A 24,514-nucleotide genomic window follows, 5' to 3' on the forward strand; every position below is an offset into this window, starting at 1 on the left:
TCTTGACTATAACTTTGTTTACCCCTATCTAGAGTAAATGTGTATGGCCAAGTTGGTTGTTGAGGAAGTGCTGTTGCTATTTCATTTCCACTGTAAAATGAAACAAATGAAAAAATTTCAAAAAACAAATTGTGCAATAAAGCCCTTAACCCAAATTAGTGGTAGTCATTTTTGAACACCTGATAACAGTTATGGAATCACTGTTCTAAAACTGACTTCCTGGGGCTCAGCGTTGGCGGTGCATGCCTTTAATCCTACCACTTGTAGGGCAGAGGCAAGAGGACCTGAGTTTGAAGCCAACCTGGTCTACAATAGTGACTTCCAGGCCAGTCAAGGCCACACAGTGAGACCATGTCTCAAACAAACCATGCTGGCCCCGAACTCAGAGACCCACCTGCCTCTGCCTCCCAAGTGCTGGGAAATTGTGGTTTTAATTAGCATTTTCCTAATTACTGAGATGGGCCAAGCATTAGGTTGTTAATCTTTTCAAGTATTCATTGGCCTTTCCAGTTTTGACTAGTGTGATTTCCCTATTCCTACCTATTCACTAGGTTTACACTTTAAAGTGTATTTATCAAAACTCTTGTGTTTTAGATACCTTCACTTATTTTTACTGTTTTTTTTTTTCCCCCAAGACAGGGCTTCTCTGTGTAGCCCTGCTTGTCCTAGAACTCACTCTAGACCAGGCTGGCCTTGAATTTACAGAGATCTGTGTGCTTCTGCCTCCCAAGGGCTGGGATGTCAGGCTTTCCCCATCACTGCCCAGCCACCTTTATTTATTTTTATTCATTGCAAATATCTTTTCTGAGAATCTGCTTTCTTTTTACCTTATTCATTTGCCTAGAAAGGTATCCTCTTGCTGCTGCTGCTGCTGTTTGTTGTTGTTGTTGTTTTTAATTCCGGGTGTTGACTGTTGAACCTGGAAGTACTCTACCGTTGAACTACAGCACCTACACCTTTTCAAGCTTCGCTTAGTGATCAGGTCTTGCTAAGTTGCTAAGCCAGCCTTGAAGTGGTTTGCAGTTCTCCAGCCTCAGCTGCAGGGGTAAGTGGGATTGAGAGGTCGTAGTCATCCAGGGGCCTAAGGAAGATGTCTTTTGAAATGGAAGCCTTACATATTAAGGAAGTTACATTTTCAATTATTTTTGCTACTGGTTTATTGTTTTAAGAAATCCTGGTGATGAAGAGATGGCTCAGCAGTTAAGAGCTCTTGTTGCAGAGGATTCAGGTTCAATTCTCAGCACCACATGTCAGCTGCCAGCCATACATAACTCTGGGTCCAGGAGATCAGATGACTTCATCCAACCTCCCTGGAACTAGGCATCATACATGTAATGCATGTTACATACATGAGGCAAAACACTGATACGAATGAAGTAATGAACAAACAAATAAATAAGTACATTCAAGCTGGGTGGATGTAAGTGTGGCTTCTAAATGTTCTGAAGGCTGAAACGAAAGGATCAAGCTTGGGATCATTTTGGGTTACATAGAGAGAACTCAGCATTAGCCTGGACTAAAAAGTGAGACCCCTGTCTCAAAAAAAAAAAAAATCTTTCTCACATTTGAATCACGTGAACTTCCTTTTATATTGGAGCAATAACCTTATAACCTTCAAAAGCTGAAATATTCATTCTCTGACCTTTGAAAAGCGTTTGCTTGGGGGTAAAAAGTTTTCTTATTCTCTGCAAAGACTGTCTTAATTGAAAGGTCCTCCCTTCTCACTCCTTTGTTGTACTCAACATGGACCTGGATAGGCAATATTTAATTTATTTAACAAGTACATGAGCTATGTACTTTATGATTTATCCTTAGGAATATTTTTGTAATTGCATCAGAACAAATTGGAAACAATTCTGTAATTTATGAAACTGGTATTGATGAACTTTCCAAACTGTCCCTTGTAGGTCAACTAAAGAAAGCAGCCCTCTTTGTAGATGAGGTTGGGTGGCCCTTGTCGTTGTCTTCTACTTGGCTTGGTGGAGCCAGGGATTCTAATGTTTCTTGACTGAATGGAAGAATGAAATGGGACACCACATGTGAAGTGCCTTGTCCAGGGACAGCTTTAATAAGTAGTAGTTATTAATATTGAACCTCTTAGGATGTGTGTTTGTTACTCACAGCTCAAGTGGCTCAAATATTAGCATCAGATGATACGTTTTTAACCTCAAAGTAGTAAATTATCTGTGCTTTTACTTTTAAAGGCCAATCGCTTGATTTTTGAAGTATCTTTATTATGTTTAAGCCTTCAGTATCTGTCAGACTTAAAAAATGTGATATTTGGCTACGGCAGTTTGTTTTGGGACGGTGAGTCAGTCCTCCGAGGGAAACAGTTTAAGTTATTCACACACACTCAATGAATGAGTCATGCAAAGAAATGTGAGTTGCTGTACTTAAGGAATTTGTAGTGGGCTGAAAAAAATAGCTCTACATCTGGAAGGTTAGGAAAAATGTGAATTACTATTTTTTTAATTTAGTCTCCTTTTTACATAGTTTGCTTTTCCTTTCCTGAGAGAGAGAACATGAAAGCATGCACATGCGTTTTCAGACTGAATCTCAATCCAGACTGTTTTCAAACTTGCTGTGTAGCTGAGGATTCCCCTCAACGCCTTTTGATAGTCCTGCCTTCACTCCCCAAGTGCTGAATTGCAGGTGTAAGCCAGCACACCTCTCCTAAATATTTATTTTGTTCATAGCAAATATGCTCCTTTTGGTCTGCTTTGGGGATTCAGTCCATGGGCTCCTTTTAGAAGTTCGGCATTACACACAGGAGCTGAGTAACTTGATGAATTCAGTTAAAATATCATGATACAGTTTGCTTCCCATTCTCTTGATCCTGCTGTTAGATATTTCAGTGTATGTAACACCAACTAATGCCATTTGTTTCCTGACTCACTGTTGACAGTGAAGTTAATTTCTGTTTCCTAATTTTTCTTTTCTAAAATTAATTCATAGGCTTGCCCATTTTATTTCTCAAGTATTTTGGCACACTGTTTTGAAGGGGGTGTGGGGAAAGTTTGCGGAGAGCTGGGGTGTATTAGTGTGTTACGCTTGGAATTGTTCACCACAGCTTTGTGTAAAGAATAGCGGAAAGCTGGCCTTTCTCTTAAAATCAAAGCCTTTCACCCTTTCAAAGAGTTTAGGTATAACTTTATACAATAGGACAAGAGAGGAGCTAGAATTACTAAACACATGAAAAAAAATTTCGAAAAATTCTTGCTTGCTAATTCTCCAAGAACAGTGTTGGCCATTGTACAAGTGAAGAAAACTTTTGAGCAGGTGAATCCTGTGTCATCTACATGTGTCCCCTATGTTTTTCTTTAAATGATACTGTTCTTTTGCTACTGTGGATCTTGGGTTTTCTTGCCTTCTGTTGAAATAAAGATAGCTTTTAGATGTGAAAGGGAAGCCATTTTTACAGAGCTTGGTCATGACCCATTGACATTTACAGGTCATAAGGTTGACAAGTTTTGGAGAACAGGGGTGTTTACCTGTTGACCTTCAATATATTGGATAAAAGTTAATAGTTTTAAGTTTATTTTATAGTGTCTTGATGAGAATTCTATAAATTTAAAGAACATAGGCAAAAACAACCATTCTATTAAAAGTAAATCTATTTGTTAGCAGGAGAAATAACAGCTAATGAAAGTTCAGAGTTACTTAATTGTATTCATCTGATTGTTTCAGTACTCCTAAGTTCAAAGGTTTCAGAGCAAGGCCATAAGGTAGCAGCCTATTCATGGACCAAAGGGTGTTCTGATCTCCTGTCATTGCTGTGATCCAGATTCTGTCTTGTGTTTTCTTTCAATGTTGAAAGTTAATGATTTTGATTCAAGCAGCTTCTTTTCTATGCTGCTGTCATGCCACTTTTCCCTCTTCAGATATTATTTTCTCAAATCCTTTAAGTAGTAACCTCAGTAGAAGAGCGCTTTTGAAGAAATCATTATTCTTTAGTAGTACTACATAAGAACAAGACACGATTGTCTTAATTTTAGTCTTATTTTTTCTTTGCCTAACTATCCATTGAGAACTGTCTTACGGCATCTACCTTGAATTCATAGATGCAGAATTGTTTCAGATCACAATAAAACACATTTCATATGAAAATATAGCTCCTGCTTTTCTGAATTAATGCTGTAAAAATTGGCAGTATCTAAATCTAGTCTAGTTAAAATTTTTAATTATGAATTTTTGTTAGAAGCGCTACTACATAACATTTTAAGATGAGAACTAATTAATACCAAATTCACCCATGTTAAAATTTAAAATTTTGAATACAAAATAGCAAGTTGTAAAAGTAGATGGTAGTGTTTCTTTTTCATGAAAGATGTTTGTATGTATGTGAAGGTCTGTAAGCTAAATACTAAATACAAATAACTATTTGTAGTAGTTGATTTATTTTACATATTTCTGCACTTTGTTTTTTTAAAGGAAGTCAGGAAAAAGGTGAACTTAAAAGAAGTCAGTAGTAAATATTAAGTGAAATTAATGTTGAAAAGTATTCCCCCCAAAAAGTAGCTTTCTGAGCCTTGAGAGCCATTTTAATGGATTACTTTTAGGGATCTATAGAATGTACCCATATAGGACAAAATGATTTAATGGGTCCTAACAGTCTAATAGTCAGGTAAATTTAACAGCATTATAGGAAAAGAAATAGTATATTTGAGTAAAAAGTCTGAAGGTATGAAAAAGTAAACTAATTCTGTACCTGCAATTACATTAATTTCTTAGTATGTTAATTAACGTGATCACTGTAGAAACCAAAAAACAATTCAGTGTAAATATCATGATATAATTTGCATTCCATTTTCTCTGCGAGTATAAGTTGTTAGATATTGCAACATATGTAACATAAGCCACACGTCAGCTGTTTCCTGCCTCACTGTTGACAAGGGCCCCATTCATAACTCTTCTTTTATCCTTTCAGTGAATAAGTAATTATTCAATATAGAAGGCAGGATATTTGGAACTGGCTATTTAATGTGGCAGCACTCTGTAATGAAATCTGCTGTTACTGGCAACCCGAGAGGGGAATGTAACAATTCCAGCATGACTGTAACTTTATCTGCTTTGACTGAATGTTTATTTGGCACATCAGTGAACCTTTTATCCCAGTGAGTGACAGCTCCAGAAGGGTCACATTTACATCCATTCTATCATGTATTGTAATATTTAATGGTGGACAAGGTTGAGTGAGAGTAGGAGTAATTTGAACTTGCTTTTCCACTGAACTGAGGCTAAAAGACAGCTTGATCTCCAGCACTGTGGTGTAACATACTATGACTTATCATTTGTTTATGAAGGCTAATCTTACTGATTACAATTTTTTAATGCAGTAAGTAGAGTATTTGTTCTACAAAACCGAATCTTTCCAATGTAAACTCTTTTAAATGATTGTGCTGCTTGCCTTTTTCCCTATCAGTGCCTGTTTCACAGCATTTCTCTTATATGAGGCTTCATTCTGTCTCATTTGGTGGAGGAATGGGAGCTTTGAAGGGAGCGTTAGTTAAGAATCTGTGAGTTTTTATAGTATTAAACTTGCAAAAATATTGGAGGGGGGGACAGAATTTGGAAGCAAGAATTAAAATCAGGTAAAACTTAGACTGTATTTAAAAAGACTTTTACATTATTTAATTTATGATACTGAATTACTAGTGAGCTTGTCCAGGATGAGCTATTTTGGTAACAGTTTTTCTGGTGGGTTTTCATTTCATACATGTAACTGGACTTCAGACATACTTGCTCCATGCAAGCAACCTGGTTTCACCTACTGTTAAATGTCGATATTTTTGCATTCATTTTCATGCCTTTGCTAGAGGATAATTTTCTTTACTTATTTTGTAGTGGTGCTTAATACTCAACGTGTTATGTCTATTCTTTTGTTGACCACATTTCAAATGCTTTTTTAAAAACGTGTAGAATATTTGAGCTGTGCTGTGAGAAAAATTATCAGTTCTATAATATCACAAGCTCAAAGGAGAACCAAGACAGATGAGATGATCATCCAATCTGTCATAACATTTAAAAAATATATAATTTTTAAAAGAGAAGAGTTAAAATATATTTTAAACATTTGGAATTGAAGCATGATTGTGATATGTCAGAGAGAATGTAACTGTGGAAACATTGTTTATAACCCTGAGAAGACAGGGGACTGCCTTGTGTATGGGCACAGTTTCGTCAATGATGAATTTAGAGACTGTAGTATCTGAAGCTTCTTGGACCTTTGCGATTCATTCTTAGGGATGTTACAACCTTTGCTGTGGCGGCCCAGTCAGTTTCTGTTTTCCTTCCTTGTTTCAGCCTGATGGCCTCTGTTCCAGGTGTTCTTGTTCTGCTAAACAAGGAAACAATGAAGAGTCTGCAAATACTGTTAAGAAAGATCACGGGGTACAATCCAAGAGACCCAAAATTTACTTTGGGACACGCACACACAAGCAGATTGCTCAGATTACCAGAGAGCTCCGTAAAACAGCTTACTCGGGGGTCCCCATGAGTATTCTTTCCAGCAGGGATCACACCTGTATTCATCCTGAAGTGGTGGGAAACTTCAACAGAAACGAGAAGTGCATGGAATTGCTGGATGGCAAAAACGTGAGTAAAATTACTTACTTTGCCATGAGAAAATCTCAGTTCACATTTAAAGTGATAGATTTTGGTTTTAAAGCTTATAGATATTAATTTCTGTTCTATTCAGATGTAATCTTTTTCTTTTAAATTCATTTATTCCCAAAAAAAATTGAACATGGGTGATATCAGATGAGGGGATAAAAATGTTTTAAGAATATTACCAAACTAGAGTTAATCATCATATTTTGTATATTTGAAAAATTCAAAGATTGTTTAAGCAAATTTGAAATTTTTAACATTGAACTACGTGATTATTCTAATTTATAATTCTAATTAGTACAAATCTTTTTTTCAAAAAGTTATATAAGATTATTAAATTTCAAAAAATGTCATACATGGTCTTAAATTTTTCTAGGAAGATTGGAGTGCATTGCATTTAGGATAGGTAGAACGAGATAAGACATGCTTTTGTAAGTTTCACTTTAATACTGGGCAATATCATTTTGGGAGTCAATATTTGACGTAGCTAATTTGCTTGAAAATTGAAGTTTTAAGTATGGGATTATACTCAGATATTAAGTGAACCAGTATGTAAAATGGGCAATGGTAGTATATTTTGAAAATTTTTTGCCTCAGAGTTGACTCTACACAAAAGACTATGAGTAAGAGTTCCACGAATTTTGTTTCATTGATGGATCACCTCCTACTATATAATATGAATAAATTATGCTTTATTGTTTTTTCTCTCGGTGTTTTATTTGAACAGGTAAGAGTTTACTCTTTTTTTTTTTTTTTGGCCTGTTGAAGATGTTTTCTAATAGCTACTCAGCTTCGTATAGAAGAGGAGACTATACAGTATACGAGGTTCAGTGAGCAAGCTTGAGAGCCTTGTTCAGAGTAAGGGAGAGAATATAGAATTATTCAGTCAAAATCACTGTTGATTTGTCGTATTTGTTGCCATGTAAGTTCTTCGTCATAAGCTGGAGAATTGTGTGGGATCTCTTCACTGTTTATGTTTCCAAGGTACTCAAGAAAAGGTTTTTGTGATGAAGCTACAAATACCATGATTAAGTAAATCTTTTCTCCTGAGTTGTAGATGGCTCTGCTAAACTCAAGTGTTGGCTGCCATTGTCATATATTTTTAAAGTTTTTTTTTTCACTTGTTCTTGACAAATTATTATACATTTGTAGGATGGATGTAAGTTAAATTTATTGGTGAAATCAATTAAAAAATTTAAGGCAAATAGTCTTTTGTATAATATTCTAGAATCCTGCAATACTGCTTGCATTTGATCTTTATTCTCATAAGTTTGAATTACGTAAAAATAATTTGGTAGGCTTCAACGCTCAGAATTTTTCATTGGCCTGAAATGAAGAAGTATTTTGTTTTTGAGTATTAGTGGTATAGGTAAGCAAAGATAATTGTGGCTTGCTAGATCCTAGCTGCTTGTCAGACTGCTTACCTCCTGGGTATACAAGAGCATTCTCTTTCTTGTTCCCAAGCCCTCAGAGTAATTTGGTATTGTAATGAGGGCCAATTACAAAGTCACCATAGGTGTCAGTGTTTACTCTGGCTGATTTACCAAAGTGGGATGATAAATAGATAGCTGACATTGAGTGAAGAGAGCGTAAAGTGTGATAACACCCCAGCCGACAGACTCCCTTCTGGGTTCTGTTACATGGCTGAAAGGGATGAGCGCCTGGCGTCACTATCGACCTGCACAGAGCTGTCTTTCTGGGAGCCCTTACAGTGTAAACTGATTATTTGGCTTGATCTGAGCCGCATGTGTTTTTGTTCACAGTTTCTTTTAAAGTGCCTCCATACTGGAAAGATAGGCACCTGTCTGTTAAAATTATTATTGTTGTTGTTTCAATTAAGAAAAGAAAATTAAGTTGAGCCAGAAATGCCAATTCTTTAAAAATGTTTTAAGTGTAGACTGTCTTGTCTTTTTAAAAAGTTCAACTGAAGCAGTTGGAGATATGGCTCAGAGGTTAAGAGCACTTGTTCTTTCAGAGAATCAGGGCTCAGCTTCCAACATCCACGTGGCAGCTTCCAACTGTTTGTAACTCCAGCTTTGCGGAATCTAATATCCTCTGTGGGCACGAGACATGCATGTGGCGCACATACACACATGCAGGCAGCACACACATGCGTGTAAAATAAAAACAAACACGTCTCTAAATCCCAGGCCCCCGGAGGTTTATGCTAGAAGACTGCAAATTTAATGCTAGCGAGGGCTACATAAGAAGATACTGCTTTTCCTTTACCCCCAAAAGAAAAGAAATGAAGTACATGGATAAGAGTCAAAGCCAGCCCAAGATGAAAAGCCCTGTCTTCGGCTTCCTCTGCCCTCTGCCCTTCAGGAAAACCACTGTAGAGCTGTATGTGTGTTTTGCCAGAACATTTCAAAAAATATTATTTATAAGCAAGAATGTTTTACCCAAACTTAATCATTCTTTACACATTCAATGCCTATTTTTCTCACCATTTCAGAGAACCTAACAAATAGCCCACATACTTAAGAGGGTATATCATTTGGGTTGTTGGTTTTGAGACAGGACCTCACTATGTAGCTTTGGCTGTCCTGGAACGCAAATCTGTAGACCAGCTGGCCCACTTAAAGAGATCTGCCTGCCTCTGCCTCCTGAGTGCCTAGATTAAAGGTGCGTACTCACCATACCTGGCCTTAAAAGGGTATATATATCTTTTGTATAAACTTGCTTACATGTCTGTTGTTGGTCAGAGGAATTGAGTTTTGTTTCAGTTGTGTGAGTGAGTGTGTGTGTGTGCTATTAAATTGTGCCCTGTCTAGTCACATTGATGATAAAAATTAGAATTTTGCACATTTGGCAAATTGCTCATTATTCAAATCATTTATTACTCAAAGTTTAAACTTTTGTTAAATGTTTTTTTGGTAATGTGACTATTTTATACATTTTATTTATTTATTCATCTAATTAATGAACTTATTTATTTTAGTTGGGAAATATTGCTGTGGAGCTTAGGTAGATCTTAAACTTAAACTATCCTACTGCCTCAGGCTCCCAAGTGCTTGGATTACAAGTTCCTGCCACCATGCTAGGCTAATTTTATACATTTTCAATTTCTCTTTTAAATTTCTGTGTATGTGATGAGCCTGCACACACACTACATGTATGTAGAGTCAGTAGAGGCCAGAAGAGGGCATCGGATGCCCTGAAACTGGAGCTAGAATGATTGTGAGTTGCCATGTGTGTGCTGTGAGCCACACCCAGGTCTTCTGCAAGAGCAGTAAATGGTCTTAACCACTGAGGCATCTCTCTTGCCCCCAGTTTTATAGAGTTTATATTAACATATGACATGGTCATAGTTGGAGTGAATTGTTAGAGATTCATTCATTCATTCACTTTACATTCCAATCGTAGCTCCCTCCATCCTCTCCTCCCAGCTCCCAGTCCCATACTCCCTCCATCTTTCTCCTATCCCCCTCCCCTACTCCCCAGAAAGGGGGACACCCCTCACCAACCCACTCTAGCACATCATGTCACATCAGGACTGAGCACATCCTCTTCTCCTGTGGCCTGGTGAGGCAGCCCCACCAGGGGGGCCACAGAATCCATGTCAGAGACAGTCCCTTTCCCTTTACTTGGGGACCCACATGAAGCCCAAGATGCCCATGGGCTACATCTGTGTAGGAAGCCTAGGTCCAGTTCATGCTTGGTCCTCAGGTGGTGCTTCAAAGCCTCCGCTGGGCCCTGGTTAGTTGGCACTGTTAGTCTTCTTGTGGCGCTCCTGTCTCCCTTCTATTCTTCCCACCATTCTTCCACAAGACTCCCTGCGCTCCGCCCAATGTTTGGCTACAAGTCTCAGCATCTGTGTCAATCTGCTGCTGGGTGAAGCTTCTCGGGAGACAGCTAGGCTAGGCTCCTGTCTGCAGGCATAGCAGAGTATCACTAATAGTGTCAAGGGGTGGCTTTCTCTCATGGGGTGGGTCTCAGGTTGGGCCAGGCATTGGTTGCGCATTAACTCAATCACTAGACAGGATTCCTAGTGGAGGGAAGGTATCACTAACCCACCCACAAAAACTTCAACCCAAAATTTACCATGCCTACAAGATGTGCAGGGATAAAAATAAAGTTTTCTTTCTTTATTAATACTTGTGATAAAGTTTGGTTTTTATCTTAATACTGTGTCATTTTATAGAGATGTAACTTTCTATACATATGTATAGAAGATGTTAATAGTATATGTTTTGAATAATATAATTAGGAATTTTGGGGGTACTCATATTTTATGAATTTTTTTGTAGTTATCCTTCTTTATGTTTTCCCTCAAGGTAGCCCTTTCTTCCTTTTTCTTCTCCTCTCCCTTCCTTGTTTCCTTACTTCCGTTATTGTCACATGGCTTAAATTTGAAAAGGGACAAAAGCGTCAGCAGTAATTTTCTCACTATGCCCTTCACCTGGTTCTGTTTGGTTTTGTTTTTAGGTTTGTTTTTCCAGACATGGTTTCTCTGTGTAGCCCTGACTGTCCCAGAACTTGATTTGTAGACCAGTGTGGCATTGAAATCAGAGAGCCGCCTGCCCCTCTTGCCTCCAGAGTGCTGGGATTTAGAGGCGTGCACTACCACTGCCCAGCATTCTAATTCTGCTCTAAAAGCAACCAGAGATGCCAATGCTTTGTTCCAGAAATGCTTTACAGCGAATGTGCAGCTACATCAACCAATTTAAGAATGTTTTTCTCAAGTTTATTTTGTATTTAGAATTCTTTCTCCTTCTGAGTCAATTATAATTTCTTTAAACGGTGTTGAATATGGCATCTAATTCCAGCTACTTGAGGCAGGAGAATCACTTGTGCCCAGGAGTTCAAGGTCAATATGTGTAACATAGTGAGATCCCTGCGCTTTGGCAGGGAGATATGGTTGTGATTATAACTATGAAAGTACTGGTTTTCTCTACAAACTATTAGCTTTGGTTTTAGTATTGTGTTTTTGAAATCATCTTATTTTATTCCTTTAATTATGCCTGTTTCCAGGAAAAATCCTGCTATTTTTATCATGGTGTTCATAAAATCGGTAATCAACAGACACTGCAATTCCTCCATGGGATGTCCAGAGCCTGGGACATAGAAGAACTCGTCAGCCTCGGGAGGAGGCTGAAGGCTTGTCCCTACTACACAGCTCGAGAACTGATAGATGACGCTGACATAATATTTTGTCCCTACAACTACCTGTTAGATGCACAAATAAGGGAAAGTGTAAGTATATATAAAAATTGGAACTTACTACTCACTGAGACAAAAGTGATGGCTATAAAAGCTTTTGGATGTTTTATGTCGTTTTTTCTTTGTTTTGTGTTTGTGTAAACAGAGTACCAAAAAAACATGTTCAAAGGCAAATTAAGAGGTGACTTTTAAACCCAGTTATTTTAATTTCCGAAGTAGCAAACAGTTATGGTTCTGACTGGAACCCAACGGTACTGTGTTCCTCAGGCTTCACAAAGTCACCCAGGGCTGGAGCAGTCTTGATGTGCTGGGCTGTCTGAGCTTTGTGATGGTTAGCGGCATCTCTGGTTTAATAGCTGAGATGCCAATATGATCCTCACAGTTCCTACCATCAGAGATATCTGTAGACACTGCCAAATGTCCAACTGTCCCCTGTGGAACTAAATTGTCCCCATTTAAGACCATTCTATAGCCATTGTTCTCTCCATTGATGAAATTAAGAAGTTTTCTTTGTGTTTTGAGACAGGGTTTCTTTGGGTAGCCCTGGCTGTCCTGGAACTCTGTAGAACAGGCTGGACCCAAAATCAGAGATCCACCTGCCTCTGCCTCCCAAGTGCTGAGGTTAAAGGCATGCGCTCCTAACCACATGGCAGAGTTAAGAATTATTTGAAAAACATTTCTCTGGGGGTGGGGGGAGAATAACTGTCTTGAAGAAGTTATGTTAAGAGAATATGTTCTGTAAAAGTCATGCTTTGTGAATTTTTTAAGTAATGAACTTTAAATTTTATTTATTTGCCTGGTTCTTACAGAGATCATGATTGCAATAGCCTAAGACGAAGAGTAAGCAATCTGGTGTAGTCAGTTACTGCTTTTTTTTAGGTTGTTTAGCTGTGACTGTGCAGTTTACATTAGATTTTTTTTTTTCTGAATCAAGGTTTTGTTTTGTTTTGTTTTCACTTTGAGACATAGTTTCATGTAACCCATATTAGCCTTGAACTTGCTATGTAGCTGATCATCCTGATCATCCTGCCTCTTCTGCCCAGGTGCTGGGCTTGCGGGTGGTGGCCACCACACCCAGCTCTTGTGGTGCTAGGACTCTACCAGCTGAATCTTGGCTCCAGCTCCAGCTTCTCAAGTTCGGAATTAATAGGCATTTAAATTTTTGATAGTTTACTTCATCCTTTATTTTATGTGCATTAGTTTGCCTGAGTGTATGCCTATGCAACACATGTGTGAGGTGTCCACAGGCCAAAAGAGGGTGTTGGATCCCCACGAACTGAAGTTACAGACAGTTCTGAGCCGTCGTGTGAGTGTTGGGAATTAACACAGATCTTCCGGAAGGGCTGCTTTTATTCACAGAGCTGTCTCTCCAGCCTCAATAAGTCATTTTATTTACTGCCATACCACTATCCTCTGGTGCTATACCTTTCATTGGTTAACTCTTAATTAGGCATATCAGATATAATGATGTTAGTGAGGGTAGTCTTCATGTTACTTTTATTCTATCATTCCCTTACTTGAAAATGTATTTCTCTGTTTGCTCTGGGATACAGTCCATATTTAGGCTTCTTTTTCAAGATACTCAATAGTCTGGCATAGAACTGCCTTTTCAGCTTTTACTAAACCTCTCAATCTGAGTATGCCTTACAGTTCCCCAGAGATCCCTGTGTTTCTGCTTTGGATTACACCCTCGAAAGTGCTGTGCTTTGCTCCTGTTCTATGTGGCGCCCTCGCCCTTGAAGTGTGGTCTGTTTCTGTCCTTCCATAGTTCTTTTTCAGTCACTACCAGACCTGTGTATGTTATCACTTTCTCGGAGTAATTTATTGGCAGTTACGTTAATAAAATTTTCTTGTTTCATTACTCAGGATTTTCAATTGCAAGTTATACACGCCTAACTTGAAAAAAGCTTAAAAGAAATAGTTGGCTTTCTCTTCATGATGATGGCTTTGTTCTTAGGAAGTCCTTTTCTTGTGGGACCAGGGACAACCACAAGCAATTAGCTAATCCGCAGGAAAGAACATGCACTTGCATTAATCCCCTCCGGTTGCTCTGCTTGGCCCAGCTTGGATGATAAATCCACTCCTGTGTTGGATCCAGTCTCTGACCACAGAGGATTGGAATACTTTAACTGTTGAACCTGGTTCTGAGCTTTACTTTATTTTACCCTTAAGGTGAGAGACGTGATGTCACTTGAGTTGCAGATTAGTAGTCTTAACCAGTGTCATGCTGGAGAAGAAGAATGTTTAAAATGAAGGGTCTCCAGGCATAGTGGTACACGCCTTGAGGCAGAAGTAGGCAGGTCTCTGTAGGTTCAAGGCCAGCCTGGTCTGCAAAGTGAGTCCAGGACAGCCAGGGCTCTTGTTACACAGAGAAAAACCTGTCTCAAACAAACAAAAAGGGTTGAAGGTCAGGTAAAAATGAGACTGATGTGTACTGCATTACATTATGTTAAATTTTTTTGGACTCATTGAATCTGCATTCTTGTTTCTTTTCTAAAGGTTTTCTATTCAGGGACAGGGATGCACCTGATTTCTTAAAGTGCTTGCATAGCAAGCATGAAGCTCTGTGCGTAGCCACAGGACGACATAAAAAAAGTGTTTGATAATCAGTGTTGAAATTGGGCTATTCTCTGTGTAGCCAGTGGTGCCTTGACCGTGCTCAATTGAATGGCACATTTTCATCGAGAGCTTGGTTGCCAAGTGCCTTTAGAGGGAGAAGTGGTGGGCTCTGTGCTCCAGAACTATGTCTGCTGGAATTTAGTTCTTTAGAAGGTTTTAAGGCTTGGGTGTCAGTTCCCTAACGGAAAGTGCACAAACAATATTGGCCTCTGTTGTGACTTTTCAAACGAAATCTTGCCTGCTGCTATTAAATCCATTTTGTTAAATGTTTTAATAGAATTATTATTTTTTTTTAATCTTTCAGATGGATATAAAGCTGAGAGAGCAAGTTGTCATTTTAGATGAAGCTCATAACATTGAAGAGTGTGCCCGGGAATCAGCAAGCTACAGCGTGACAGAAGTCCAACTTAGGTTTGCTCGGGATGAGCTAGATAGTCTGGTCAGCAGCAACATAAGGAAGAAAAACCATGAGCCGCTACGAGATGTGTGCTATAACCTCATTAAGTAAGGATTTTTGTCTCTCCGTGTGTTACCTTTTTGTATTAAAGACATGTTTTATTATGTCAGGGTTTTTTGTCATTGTTGTTGGTGGTGGTGGTTTTTGGAGATAGGGTTTTTCTGTGTAGCCCTGGCTTTCCTGAACACTCTTTGTAGACCAGGCTGGCCTCCAGCTCACAGAGATCCTCCTGCCTCTGCCTCTGCCTCTGCCTCCTGACTGCTGGGATTAAAGGTATGTGCCCCTGTGCCTGGTATGTCAGGATATTTTAAAGTTAGTAAACTCAAGGGGCTTAAGAGAGGACTGGGTGAGTGGCTTAAGAGCCACTCGGTGGCCAAGAGGGCCTCATACTTGTGCAAACCCACACTAGAGCAACTAAGCCATCCCTCCCACCATCTTATTCCTTGAATTCTGTTTTTTTCTTAAAGATTTATTTATTCATCCATTTATTTATGTGAGTGCTCTGTTTTCACTCACACCAGAAAAGGGAATCACAATCTATTACATGTGGTTGTGAGCCACCATGTGGTTGCTGGGAATTGAACTCAGGACCTGTGGAAGGGCAGCCAGTGCTCTTAACCGCTGAGCCATCTCTCCAGCCCATTCCTTGTATTCTTTATGTTTGATTTTGGATTAGTTTCTGGCTGTTGTAAGGTCCTTCACATGTTACCAAAGTTTTGACAACTTCCATAATTAGTTTGTTGACCTCCATATGGGGTTGCAGCTCATTCTGAGAGTTGCAAGGTTGAGTATTATCAGTAGTACTGCTGAGGTCTAAATATGGGTCTCTGGTCCTGACCTTACTGTGGAGTATGATGTCCAATATATTTCAAATTTAAACCCAGGATAAAATTCCTGTTTCCTCTGTCTACTGTTTCCTCACCCTCCATATTCAGTCTTTCTCATCAAAGGAAACAGCTACCAGCTCCTTAAAACAAACACTAATTATTGTCTGTGGTCACTGCTTCAGCTCATCATCCAGTTAGGCATTGAGTGTGTCCCAAATCCACCTGTGTTTTTCTGTCAATGGTTGTAGTGTGACCAGCGATCTAGAATATTGTGACAGCTTCCTAATATGACTATTTTCATCCTTTTCTTTCTTCTGTAATCCTTTCTGCCTTTGAAGGTGAAATCATCCTTAAACACTTAAAATACTCACCTCCTTATTTCAAACTTTATTTCAAACTTTGGGTAAAAACCAAATTTTTTATCCTTGCTCTATAAACAGTGTGATTCCAGTTTCTCCCTGTAATGTTATCTGTTCCCTTATCTAGTATTGCCCATTGTGGTAACCTACTGGTTTTCTTTCAGGCCCTCAAAGGAGCAAAGCTTGTTAACTTTGCACCAGCTATTCCTTCTGTTCTGAAACTTTTTTTTTTTTTCTTCCTGCCTGGGACTAGCCATTTTTCTGCATTCAGTTGTTGGGCGATCACTTCTGGGAGAGTATCACAGACATTCAGATCAACGTAGCCACCAAGGTGTGATTAGCTCATGTGTCACTACTTTCCTCTGTGGTGCCTCAGGAAAGCCAAGCGAGCATTCTACCCCTGAGCTTTGGCCCTGATGCTTCCTTTCTTACGTATTTGTTTATGTGTTTATTTCTGATTCCCTTTAGTAGACCTGAATTTCCATAAGAATAAGGATTTTACTTGCTTTGTGTACTGTAATAACTTCCACTTGGATCTTTGGTATATAATTGGCATTTAAGCATTTATTAAGTGAGTGTGTGTGTGTGTATATATATACACTTATATATTTTTAAGTAATTCTTTTGTTGCTAAATATTTGTTTTGCATTTATTTTTATGTGACTTTATCTGAACATTTCATGCCTGGTTGTTAGATGTAAGTAAAGCAGTGTAAATCCACAACAACAACAACAACAAAAAACCCACACTTGTTTCCTTCTTAATAAAATTTTTTATGTTTATGTAAATGCTTATTTTGCAGTGTGAAATGCACATTGTTTGGGGGTGTGTTAATCCATTCTTGTGTCCTAACGATTCTCCAGTTCTGTTGAAGTAATACATCTGAGGGTGACATTGGTTGATAAAATTGTTTTATTTTGTTTCAGTTGGTTAGAAACAAATTCTGAACATCTTGTAGAAAGGAGCTATGAATCATCTTGTAAAATATGGAGTGGAAATGAAATGCTCCTAAACTTACACAAAATGGGCATCACCACTGCTACTTTTCCCATTCTGCAGGTAAGATCTTTTTCCCTACCCATGACATTCATGTAGTCAGCTAGATGTCATTTAGGAGTGAGGAAAACCATAACATCCAGTAAAAAGTCCAGAATTTAAAAAAAAAAAAAAAAAAAACACAAAACAAAACACTTTAAAAATTGTTTTAAAATTTTCTTGTCTACATCTGAGTGTCTTTAGGTGATGACACATGCTCTTTGATCACTTCCGCCTGGCAGGTCTGCCTTGCTAGGTCTCCGAGGAAGAAGATGTGCTGAGTCCTGATGTGACTTGATGTCCTGGGGTGGGTTGGTGGGGAGTGCTCTCCTTTTCTGAGGGGTAAGGGAGAGGGGGAAGAGGGAGGAAGGGTGGGGCTGGGAGGAAAGGACGGAAAAGGATACACTTGGGAGGTAAAGTGGATAAGTAAATTAATTTTTTAAAAAGGAAAAAAAAAAGAAAAAAGAAATGAATGTTCGAAAGCATTAAAGAAATTTATGGTACTATTTTTTAAAAGAGAGAAGAAAAACCAACCAAAACAAACAGAAAACCCGATCTGACCAAAAGCAAGTTGAGGAGCAATGACTTCTTTGGCTTACATTTTCTAGGTCATGCAGAGTTCATTGAGGGAAGCCAAGGCAGGGACCTGGAGGCAGAGCTGAGGCAGAGGCCATGGAGAAATGCTGGGAATTTTTATGGCTTACTCAGTTGGCTTTCTTACACCTCCTGGGACCACCTGCCTAGGGGGTACCACCTGGTAGTGAGCTGGGCACACCCACATTGAGTCGTTACTCAAGAAAATGCATCCCAGATGTCATTTATAACACATGGAATTGGTATATAGTAGTTCTCCTTTGGTTTAAAGTTATTTCACTTAGCATAATATCTTCCAGTTTCATATATTTTGTTACAAAATGGAAGGACTCCTTTAATTTTTGATTTTTTAGTTATTTTATTTTTTGAGACTATAATTACATCATTTCTGCCTTTCCTTTTTTTGCTCCAGAAATCTCCTTGCTCTCTTAAAAACTTATGGCCCTCTGTGGCAGGTTCCTAACTTGTTTCCTGTTTTCTTCTTCTTCTGATGTCCATCCTCTTTGCCTTTCAGGATGGGGATTGAGCATTTTAGTCAGAGCCCTCCCTCTTGATTAGTTTCTTTAGATGTACAGATTTTAGTAGGTTTATCCTATATTATATGTCTATATGAGTGAGTATGTACCGTGTGTGTCTTTCTGCTTCTGGAATAGCTTATTCAGGATGATCCTTTCCAGTTCCCACCATTTACCTGCAAATTTCATGATTTCCTTATTTTTCATTGCTGAGTAATATTCCACTGTGTAGATGTACCACAATTTCTGTATCCGTTCTTCAGTTGAGAGGCATCTGGGTTGTTTTCAGCTTCTGGCTATTACAAATAAAGCTGCTACAAACATGGTTGAGCAAATGTTCTTATTGTGTACTTGAGCCTCTTTTGGATATATGCCTAGGAGTGGTGTGGCTGGATCTTGGGGAAGCGCTATTCCTAGTTGTCTGAGAAAGCGCCAGATTGAGTTCCAGTGTGGTTGTACAAGTTTACATTCCTACCAGCAGTGGAGAAGGGTTCCCCTTTCTCCACAGCCTCTCCAACATGTGTTGTCACTTGAGTTTTTCATCTTGGCCATTCAAAAAAAAAAAAAAAATTATGGCATTACTTTTTCTTAATTGCATTTGGTATTGGATAATTAGGTGTCCTCCGCCAGGGAAAACTGTTCTGTGCATCTTGCCCACAGTTCTTTGTGTAAGGCTGCGGCTTCTGCTGTCTCCATCCATATTAGCATGTCCATTGTCCTTCTTTAGCTCTTGTTTAGGCTGTCACATAGGTGAGGCCTTATGGGTTTAGCCTGGAACACAAAATCTCACAGCGAATTCCTGTTCCTCCTGCTTTTACATTCTTTCCACCCCTCTTCTGCAGTGGTCCCTGAGCCTTGGGTGCAGGAGTTGTATTGTAGATGTAGCCCTTGGGACTGGGCTGCACAACTGCGTTTTGACTGGTTGTGGTTTTCTGTGATGGTCTCTGAATGAAAGAGATGCTTTCTTAAAGCTGGGTGAGCTCTACATTTAATGGTTAAACCCAGGAGAGGGATGTCAGGAAGGGTTCTTTTTTGTTATTTAAGATTTATTTATTTTTATTTTGTGTATGAGTATTTACCTGCGTGTGTATATGTGTGTACTGTGTGCATGCCTGTTGCCCGTGGAGGTGAGAAGAGGGCATGGATCCCCTGGAACTGAAATTACAGACAATTGTGAGCTGCCCTGTGGGTGCTAGGAACTGAACCTAGGTCTTCAAGAAGAGCAGCCCGTGTTCTTAACCACTGAGCCATCCCTCCAGCCTTGATTCTTTTTAAGACTAAATAACATATATATGTATATGTTGTGTATATTTTGTTTTTCATTTTGGAAAATGTGGTTTTATTCATGTAGTATAGTTCGGCCTTGAACTTGCTGGATGCCCATTGATTACCATGAACTCTTTTCCGTTCTGCCTTTATCTTCCAGGTGCTAGGAAAGCAAGCATGCACTACAGCATCCAGTTTGTATGTGTTTTATTTTGTGTTTCTTCAGTCCATTCATCACTAACCATATTCTTTTCCTCGTGGAAAGATTGGTAGGCCAAGATTCTTAGGTCAAGAGTAAAATGGTTGATAGCAACCTGTGCTTATTCTTCAATACATCTGTTCTTAGATGCTTATTTTCTTCTTTTATTGTTTCCTTAAATTATTTAAATTTTACTTATCAGTCCTGGGGTATGGCTCAGTAGAATCCCTACCTAGTATCCTTGTTTAGTTTTGTTTGTTTGAGACAGGGTTCCTCTGTTTAACAGCCCTGGCTGCCCCAGAATTTGCTCTGTAGAACAGGCTGGCCTCGAACTCACAGAGATCCATCTGCCTCTGCCTCCTGGGTGCTGGGATTAAAGGCGTGCGCCACCATACCTGGCCCTATCTAATGTTCTTGTAGACCTGGATTCATCTACCAAAACAACAGCAACCAAAGTGGATGTTAATTAATTTCGTTTATCATATGGTAGCCTCATTACCAGAGTTATTTCCTATATGTAATTCAGGCATTAGGGAAAGCAAACTTTATAAAAAATCAATTGGTGCTTTTTAACTTTAGTTCATTGCTTCTGAAAGGTACTACATAGCACACCAGTTGCCTGAAGAGGTTATCCTCTTAAATGTCTCGGCCACAGGAGCATTTGCTAACATGGAAATCCAAGCTCCTTTGCTGGGTTTGGGTTATAGGTCAGTTACAGCATGCCCAGAGTGCATGAGGCCCAGGGGTTTCATCCTGACTACTGTGATAGGCAAGAATAGAAATGCAAAGTGACTTGGGTTTTTCCATTCATGTGTACCTGCTTCGTTTTGGCTTGTATTTATGCTTTGCAAAGACTTTTCCTTCTGTCACTCTATTACCCCCTTTATGAATATATGAATAACGTAGTGATTTCTTACAGAGACATCTTTCAGCTGTTCTTCAAAAAGAAGAGAAAGTCACATCAATCCATGGTTCAGAGGAGGCAATACAGCTGCCTATTATTAGTGCTTCAACTCAAATAATGCTGAAAGGACTCTTTATGGTCCTTGACTATCTCTTTAGAGAAAATAGCAGGTGAGTGAAGATGGCTGTTTTGTTGGGATTTGTTCTGGTTTTGTTTTTAGCCAACAGCTCAGCAAAATGGCTCAGCAGGTAAAGGTGCTTTTTATACAAGCCTGGCAACCAGAGTTCCATCCGCAGAGCCACATAGAGCTAGAAGGAGAGAACCAGTTCTACAAGGCTGTCTTCTGACCGCACGTGCATGCTGTAGTATGTATGCACACTCAATAATAAGTGAAATTAAAAAAAATCAGCCTAATGTATGCTGTTTCTGCCTTAGCAGGGAAATATTAAATGTTATAGTTGCGTAGCTGTATATATAGATTGTTCTTACTGACACAGATTTGGGTCAGTTGAAATGAATCTTTTTTCTCATTAATGAAATTAATTGAAATCAGTAAGTGTAGTTATTCTTAACCTTTCTTTGGCTTTAACTCCAGTGCCTAGTTTAAACATTATCATTTTCTTTTAAGTACTATAATTTGGATCTGTTCTGTGTCTATCGTTATTCCAAAGTCCTTTTCTCGTATGTTTGGCTTATTTTTATTTAAGGTAGGATGTATGTATCCCAGGCTGGCCTCAAAGTCATTATGCAGCAGATGGTGGATGATCTTGAACTCCTGGTTCTCCTGCCTTCACCTCCCCAGTGCTGGAATTACAGGCCTGTGTCACTGTGCCCAGCTTCTCTCTTGAAGCTTAGAGTTCTGCCAGCTTCCAGGATTTTTGAGTGTTTTAAAAGTTATGTTATCCTGTCAAATACACATGAAACTACCGTCTAAAGCAGTGCCATTGGCACCCTGCAGTGTGCATTCATCACCTCCGTTCATTTCCAGGAAGTTCTGTCATCCCAAACAAGGATTTTACGCATGTAAAGCATTCCCATTGTTACTGTTCCTAGTAATTTCTCCTTTCATGCTTGTTCTTTGTAATGATTTCAGACAAGAGCATGTGAACAATGTTTCCTCTCTTTGTGGCTGACTTACTTCATTTAGCGTGATTTCAGGGCTCCTCTGTGTGCAGCATACATCAAACTTTATTCCTTTTTATGGCTGAATAATACTTTACACAAATATGCCACAATTTTGTTAATCTTTTTTTAATCATTGGGCATTTGGGTGTTTCTGCCTTTTTCCTACTATTTGTAGTGCTGCTACGAAGATTTGTGTGCAGATACCTGTTAGAGTCTGCTTTCATTTCCTCTGGACAGGTGTGTTTTACCTGGCAGTGGGACTGAGATCCATGTGACAGTCCTGCTTAACTTTGTGAGGACTGCCATGGTGTTTTGCACAGCAGCTGTGCCATTTGACCTTTCCAGTGTCTGAGGTTCTGACTTCTCCATATCCTTGCTCATCCATTCTTTTGTTCTGGGCATTTAAAAAAATTAATAATGATCCTAGTGGCTATCAAGGGAGTCTTTCTCATGGTTTTAATGTGTATTTCCCATTGTCTAATGATCCTGTAACTCTTTGTGTACCTGTTGGCCAATTGTATGGCTTCTTTGTAAAAATAATCTACTCACAGTCTGTCTATTGTCCATTTTTAAAAGACTTGTTTCTTTTAATTGTAGATTTGTGTAGTTATCCATACAATTGGGATATTAATCCTCTGTCAGATACAGTTCACTCTCATTGTGTTGTGAGTCATCTTTTTTAGATCTTGATTGTGTCTTCTTGTTTGTGGAGGATTTGGTGTTACTGTGTTGCCGAGGCTTTCCTAACACTTTCCACTGTCCTGTGTTAGCCTCCTGAGCTAACACATTGTATATGTGAGATTGTATATGTGAGAACCACCCAACTGAGCACAGCTTTTCTAGTTATGAAATCTAATTTACTTATCTTTCTCATTTTAAATGTATCTTAGAGTTTTATAATTTTGGGATTTGAGCATTTTATAAAATTCTTTTCACAATTACTGAGTACCTGACTTGAACTGAGAGGTCTGGTTTCTCTGGAGATGAAATTAGGGGTGAAATACAGTGAGAACATAATTGAAAATAACACATTTTGTTCTGAGTAAGCCTAGGCATTTAATAGATTCTTAGGGACAAATTGGAATGGGATCATATACACTCTGGTTCCGTAACCTTATGAAAAGAAACTCAAGATGAAGACTGAGGATGATGGCTTATCAAGTAAAGGTGCTTGTCATCAAGACTGAAGAGCCAGGTTTGATCCACAGGTAGAACTGTGGCTCTTGTAAGGTGTCCTCAGACCTCTGTGTGAGTGCCTTGGCATTTGTGCAACCTGGAACGGGCATGCCCCCACAGTTTTTAAGTTTTATAGTTACTTGCTAATACTTTTTAAACATTCACTAAAACTACCTATTTTCTCACACAGTAAAAAAAAAAAACCATAACTTGTCCTTGACATTCTTTAGCCATAATTTCTGTTTTACCTAGTAACTGTAACAGTTAAGCAGTGGAGGGTTCCAAGACCTGGCACTGGAAGTCAGCTGAGTTCTGGTTCTTCCATGGTTTATACCGTGTTTAAAATGAAATTGTAAAGAGGCTAAAAGGCTAGCTGATTAGATAATTTTTAATATTTCTTGTAAAATTTTAAATTTTGTGTTAAATTTTGTGATTTCATGGCTTAATTTACATCACAATTACTGAGTTAACTAGTAATGAGTACAGCATTTTCTTTGTGTGGGAAGGCATGGCACTGTTGAGTTTTATGGTTATGAGGTTTGATGTGTATGAAGCACGATCAGTATGTTTTATAATGTTTTGTCATTCAGTTAACATTGTCTTTGCATTTAGATTTGCAGGTGATTATAAAATTGCTATTCAACAGTCTTACTCCTGGACAAATCAGATTGCTGTTCTTGATAAAAATGGGGTCTTGGCTCTACCAAAAAATAAGAAACATTCACGACAGAAAATTGGAGTTCATGTGCTAAACTTTTGGTGCTTAAATCCAGCTGTGGTAAGCTCACTCTGTCCTAAGTGCAACTTATCTTGACCAGAACCAACAATTAAGTGACTGTTTGGCTTTTTAAGAAGATGATCATATCTGTCCGGTGTTTCCTTGTAGGCCTTTTCAGATATTAATGACAAAGTACGTACTATTGTTCTAACATCAGGAACGCTGTCGCCCCTGAAATCCTTTTCATCTGAGCTTGGTGTTAAATTTAACATCCAACTAGAGGCTAACCATGTCATCAGTAACTCACAGGTGAGCTGCTCTGCTGTACCTTGTTGATTCTCTCAATCTTTTTACCTGAGTGTAATTCCAAATAAATAAATGAAATGCCATAAATTCTAATAAATAAACTGATAGGAAATTCACATTTTAGTTTTACAATTAAAAAAAAAAATCCTGTCAGCTGCTTAACAGCATGACAGGGTCCGTGAAAGGAAATGCTGATGCTGCCCTAACAGCTTTATTGCTTTGGATTCAGTGACTGCTAAAGATTCCTTATTTGATTATGTTTTAGTTTTCCTATGGAATCTAAAAACAAAATATTTGTATTTCTGCTACAGTTCCTATTTGTAACTATCTGTTTCTCTTTTTTTTATTAGACTGTGGTATATCCTTATTTCTTTATTCATTTTTAAAAATACATGTTGTGGGTGTACCTTGGTGAGTTTCTGTGTGCTGTGTTCATGCAGATGCCTGCATGGGTTAGAAGAGGAGTCCTCAGAGCTGGAGGTCCAAGCAGTTGTGAGCCAGACGATGTGGGCTGAGAACCACGCTCAGGTCCTCTGTAAGAGCAGCACATGGTCACCTCTCCACCCTTTTGTTTTGTTTTGTTTAGCCGCTGTCTTTTATGGCCCAGGTTAAAATCAGAGTTGCTCTGTAGGGAAGATTGAC

At 38.7% G+C, this 24,514-nt stretch overlaps 1 protein-coding gene across 1 annotated transcript in view; it reads left to right on the forward strand.

Annotated features, from left to right (window-relative positions):
• The window catches only part of Brip1 (BRCA1 interacting helicase 1), a 125,585-nt gene that overhangs the window by 32,401 nt on the left and 68,670 nt on the right, over positions 1 to 24,514 (forward strand). Inside the window, 7 exon segments of the mRNA XM_021645850.2 lie at positions 6,304 to 6,594; positions 11,584 to 11,805; positions 14,696 to 14,895; positions 16,961 to 17,093; positions 20,563 to 20,717; positions 23,461 to 23,626; positions 23,735 to 23,875. Coding sequence (XP_021501525.2) covers positions 6,304 to 6,594; positions 11,584 to 11,805; positions 14,696 to 14,895; positions 16,961 to 17,093; positions 20,563 to 20,717; positions 23,461 to 23,626; positions 23,735 to 23,875 — 1,308 coding nt within the window.

Source organism: Meriones unguiculatus, chromosome 7 (genome assembly GCF_030254825.1).
Source record: "Meriones unguiculatus strain TT.TT164.6M chromosome 7, Bangor_MerUng_6.1, whole genome shotgun sequence".
In the NCBI taxonomy this organism is placed as follows: domain Eukaryota; kingdom Metazoa; phylum Chordata; class Mammalia; order Rodentia; family Muridae; genus Meriones; species Meriones unguiculatus.